This window comes from Austrofundulus limnaeus, unplaced genomic scaffold (assembly GCF_001266775.1).
Source record: "Austrofundulus limnaeus strain Quisiro unplaced genomic scaffold, Austrofundulus_limnaeus-1.0 Scaffold83, whole genome shotgun sequence".
NCBI lineage: Eukaryota > Metazoa > Chordata > Actinopteri > Cyprinodontiformes > Rivulidae > Austrofundulus > Austrofundulus limnaeus.
The window spans coordinates 611,801-617,451 of NW_013952485.1; the positions used below are offsets into that span (position 1 = coordinate 611,801).

The 5,651-nt window shown below is 40.8% G+C and overlaps 1 protein-coding gene across 1 annotated transcript in view; it reads right to left on the bottom strand.

The window, feature by feature from the left end:
* Positions 1 to 5,651, bottom strand: part of LOC106519812 (collagen type IV alpha-3-binding protein) — a gene marked incomplete at its 5' end in the record, with an annotated part of 44,409 nt that overhangs the window by 12,246 nt on the left and 26,512 nt on the right. The window contains 1 exon segment of the mRNA XM_014011625.1: positions 1,120 to 1,212. Within this exon segment, the coding sequence (XP_013867079.1) occupies positions 1,120 to 1,212 (93 nt within the window).

Sequence of the window (5,651 nt, forward strand, 5' to 3'; positions counted from 1 at the left end):
CTGCTGAGCTCTCAACATTAGTTCTCACTCAGAAGCTATTTTCAGATTAAAAATACCTTTGAGGAAATGTATTTTCAGATGCCAAGTAAACAGCATCACAGCCCCACCCCATTGCGAGTGCTGACTGACAGTACATGTGTTCAGATGACTCATGTCCTGATTCAGTTTCAAATATTGCATCAGGAAGTTAATCAAAGCGTTTCTCACAGATCAGTGTCAAACAGCTCAGTAACACAGCTAGCTGCCACACTGTAAGCTAAGGCTAAAGCTAAGTGTCAAAACAACACCCTGCATGAGCTGAGGCTCCTCACAGTTCCATCGCCTCTTCATCTTGTTTTTATTTCAAAAACAAACAAGTCCAGATCAGACCAGTCACTGTACTGGTGAAGTTGGATTTTTGTTGCATTTAGGAGCTGCTGGAGCCACCGTCCTGCCCAACATGACCCACAACATGGAGCAGAAAGGTTCACCATCTGATGATTTTCTTTACTTAGGAAATAAATAATAGTAATAATAAAACAATTTAAAAGGGAAAAATGAACTAATTTTATTTAATACAACTAATTTTAAAAACTCTAATGTATGTAAAAGTTAGTATTTTGCTGGTTTGTGCTATAAACTGAAAAACAAATCAAGTATGTGATTTAGACTCAGTATGGGCTGATCCACATTCTTTAATGAGCAGAATCATTGGACAGGATCAAAATCTTCATCAGGACATCTCTAGTTTAACTCAGTATAATGAAAGAATGAAAACAAGTTTATTTTCAGACTTACATGTGTCACTAAAACTTTACACTATAAACAAGAAATGAGGTTTTTTTCTTCCCTGTAGAAGACACACTCCCATTTGCACACTAAATGTGACATACATGAAATAATGTACAGTAAAAAGGTAAATCTGAATATGAGTCGAATCTGAATGACTAGAAGCAGAAGAAGCTGGTCTTTGATAGAAAGTTGAATCTGTGAACATGAACAGAAGCCGACTGCCTCCCAACAAGACTAAACACACAGTGAGAGCTCAGACTGATCAAACACACAAACACAAACACAGAACAAACTGAACCAACCTGAGGACCGACTGCAGCACAGTGTGTAGAGTGAAAACTGACCCACCTGATCAGAGAACCTGTGTTTGGCAGAGCTGCAGTGGACGTCTGCAGAAGAACCAGGGCTGCATCTCTGGATCCTTGTCTTCTCTGTTTGACACTACACACAAACACACACAAACACACAAACAGCAAGTTCTGTCACACACAAATCTAAACAATATGTTTTTCAGTTTACATCAGACAAGTCTTCATAAATATGAAGCCAGTGTGATCAGTTTCTGTGAACTCATGACTCAACATGTCTGCAGCACTTCAGAGGGTTTGTGTGGCACCAGTCCTGAACCAGGCCCGAACCAGTCCTGCTCTATAGACTAGGGATGTTTAACCCTTTCCTCCACTGCCTGTGACTTTAAAAATAAATAATAAGATAAACTTATCTTATTTTAGTTGAGAAGAACATTTTATTTTATGCAACACAACAAAACACAAGCTGGAGTGTAATTATGGACCTTTTTAAGCCCATGTGGACCCACCAGGAATAATCTGAAGAAAAGAAACCATTCAGAAGAAAACAGAACATTTAATGCTATGAGGGAAGATTCATTTGCTTTGACTGTTGATGACAGAGGATTACCAGTGTGTTTAATTTGTGCAAATGAAACACAACAAAAAGTCAGATGTTGCAGGACATTTCTAGAATAAACCACCTACACCTGGGAGAGAAAAAGATCCAGATAAAGATGCAGGGGAAAGGTTTAAAACTGATGCTGAAGGTTGATGTAAACAGAAAGCAGTTTAAGAAGTGGACACAGTCAGCTAATCCAACTACAGCGGGTAAAATAAGTATTGAACACGTCAACATTTTTCTCAGTAAATATATTACTAGAGGTGCTAATGACATGAAATTTTCACCAGATGTCGGTAACAACCCAAGTGATCCATACATACAAAGAAATCAAACCATAAATGTCCAGAAATGAAGTTATTTGTAATGATGTGGAATGGCACAGGGAAAAAGTATTGAACACATGAAGAAAGGGAGGTGTAAAAAGGCATGGAAAGCCAAGACACCAGCTGAACTCTCTCAGTAATTAGAAAGCAAGCCTGCCCCTTGTCAGTGCAAGTTAATATCAGCTGGTTCAGTCCCAAATGATGGCCAGGTATCACACAAGAACCATCTGATGATGGGTAAAAGTAAAGAGCTCTCTCAAGACTTTCACAACCTTATTGTTGCAAAGCATAATGATGGCATCGGTTACAGAAGAATGTCTAAACTTCTGAAGGTTCCAGTGAGCACTGTTGGGGCCATAATTCAGAAGTGGAAAGAACATTATTTCACCATAAACTGACCACGACCAGGTGCTCCTCACAAGATTTCTGACAGAGGAGTGAAAAGAATTATCAGAAGAGTTGTCCAAGAGCCAAGGACCACTTGTGGAGAGCTTCAGAAAGACCTGGAATTAGCAGGTACGATTGTTTCAAAGAAAACAATAAGTAATGCACTGAACCACCATGGCCTGTATGCACGCTCACCACGCAAGACTCCACTGCTGAAGAAACAGCATGTTGAAGCTCCTTTAAAGTTTGCTGCACAACATTTAAACAAGCCTGTGTAATACTGGGAGAATATAGTCTGGTCAGATGAGACCAACATTGAACTGTTTGGATGCCAGAATACACATCATGTTTGGAGGTCAAATGGCACTGCACATCAGCCCAAAAACACCATACCAACAGTGAAGTTTGGAGGTGGGAACATCATGGTGTGGGGCTGTTTTTCAGCATATGGTACTGGCAAACTTCAAATAATTGAAGGAAGGATGAATGGAAAAATGTACAGAGACATTCTTGATAAAAATCTGCTTCCATCTACCAGGATGATGAAGATGAAACGTGGCTGGACATTTCAGCAAGACAATGAGCCCAAACACAAAGCCAAGGAAACTCTCAGTTGGTTTCAGAGAAAGAAACTAAAGCTGCTGGAATGGCCCAGCCAATCACCTGACCTGAATCCAACAGAAAATCTATGGAAAGAACTAAAGATCAGAGTTCATAGAAGAGGTCCACGAAAGACTGTTTGTGTGGAAGAATGGGCCAAAATCACACCTGAGCAATGCATGCCACTAGTTTCTCCATACAGGAGGCGTCTTGAAGCTGTCATTGACAASAAAGGCTTTTGTACAAAGTATTAGATAAATTTCAGTAAGTGTATTCAATACTTTTTCCCTGTGCCATTCCACATTATTACACATAACTTCATTTCTGGACATTTATGGTTTGATTTCTTTGTATGTATGGATCACTTGGGTTGTTACCGACATCTGGTGAAAATTTCATGTCATTAGCACCTCTAGTAATATATTTACTGAGAAAAATGGTGACGTGTTCAATACTTATTTTACCCGCTGTACATGTGTTGTTCTGTGGGCTCAGAAAATAGTCGGGCCACTCACAGTTAGACTGTTGAAAATAATCATTCAGATTTCAGAAGATCTGTTCACAGACTTTAAAAAGAAGAGTGAAACTGTGCAGAACACTAAAGTTTAGCTCTCTGCAGACTGTCAAAGACTGAACCATAAACATGACAACAGTGATTCAGCTGATGTGAAGTGTGCTGGGCCACAGGAAGAACTGACTGAGCTGACACCGCCAGATGAGGGAGGACATGTTGGATTATTTAAGAGCCACAGAAATACACCCCACACCTGGTATCAGTGGCTACTGATGGCTCAGATTATGACAGGAAAAGAAGAGCTCTGAAGCTTCACTGCACAGAAAACTGCTGACATTTCTCTGCATCCTGCACCAGCAAACATGCTGTGTGCAAACAGTTCCTCTGGAATGGTTCAAACTGTCAATAAAACCAGTCAAATCCCAGTCAGCAGTGTTTGTTTCTGGATGAGGTGGAACCTGCTGCTGCATGATGTCCAGAGGGGAGGAGCTATAATGATTTGTGCTCATGTCTGGAGAAGAGAACCTTCCTGTGCCGGACTCAGCAAACACCTGACTGAGGATCTTAAAGATGGTACCAGTTACAAGCTGCTTTTCAATTCAGTTCATTTTATTTATATAGCTCCAAGTCACAACATACGTTGTCTCAGGGCACTGTACATAAAAAGAACAATCTAAAGAAGAAACCAGCAGATTGTGTTGAATCACTTCATCACAGTCTCCCATCCTGAGCAAACGGTGGGGAGGAGAAACTCCCTGCTAATCAGGAAGAAACCTCCAGCAGAACCAGGCTCAGGACAGGAGACCATCTGCCTCGACCGGCTGGTTGAGGGACAGGAAAGAGACACAGACATTCTTGTTCAGAATGCAGTGAAATGTAAACTTCCCACACTGAACACACTTGTGCTCCAGACATATGTGAGAAAGGATGCAGGTGGACTTCTGTTGATGTTCAGGCTCACAGCTCTCCTGCAGGAACTTTATTAAAAACATTGTTTTCCCTCACAGACCACAACTATGTGCAGATGAAGAGGACATCTTCTAGCCCTGATGTGTAACACTAGCTATGTTTACATGCACAAAATGTTTTGATTGGATTGAAATGTATTCAGATTAAATAATCCAAATGTACTGTTTACATGAACACAATCCGATCATAAAAAGTGTTTACATGCACAGGACTTTGATTCAGAATAAAAGTCCAGACATGCGCAGTGTTGTAAACTTTCAGCTCTACTTCCATGTTACAACTGTAAACAACGCTCCTCTGTGCCTCAGGACGGACCCGTGTCAGCTTTTAATAACAGTGGAGACATCGTTACTCCTCGGTTGAGCTGCAGATGAAGCAATACGTGCTTTTTATTTTTATTTTTTGCGAAGCAACGTCTGCCGCTTGTCTCCTTTTTTATCTGTTAAGAGAGCGTGGAGGAAAAGTTCTACGCAGTGCAGCGCAGCTGGAGCTCTGCTGTCCCGCCTCCTCTAAAGAGCAGAACCATGTGGATAAAGTCAGCAGACATGCACACACAGGTCAGTTTTCTACAATCAGAATAAGATGATCAGATTAAGTGTTTACATGAACCTCATTCTGATTATCAATCGGCATAACCCACCCTTTTCATTYGGATTAAAAATTCATTTGGATTGAGCTCAATCGGATCAGAATAATCCGAACGGGCTGTTTACATGACGCATTTTTATTACGAACGACTATTTAATCCGATTACATTTGTCCATGTAAACGTAGCTACTATCTGCTGAGCTTCAGGAGCTAAACTCACATTAACCAAGTAAATATTGTTTTTAAAGATAAATTTACCTTTGTTCAGAGAAATAGTGTTTGAAGCTCCACTACATGCAGTTAAAGGATGACAGAACACAGAAGCAGACTGCTGCACATGAACTGTTTACATTTGGCTTTTCATTTCATACATTTCATCATGAAGACCAGGGGCCTCATGTATCAACAGTGCGTACGCACAAAAACCTTGCGTACGCCATTTTCACGCAAAACTCCAGATGTATCAAAACTCAAATGAACGTGGAAATGTGCGCAGCCCCACGCCAACTCCAGGGCTGGTGTCACGTTTCTGTGGTTCTGGTTCTGTTGGCGACACTTAGAGGTGATTCTGAGAAACTGTTCATGAT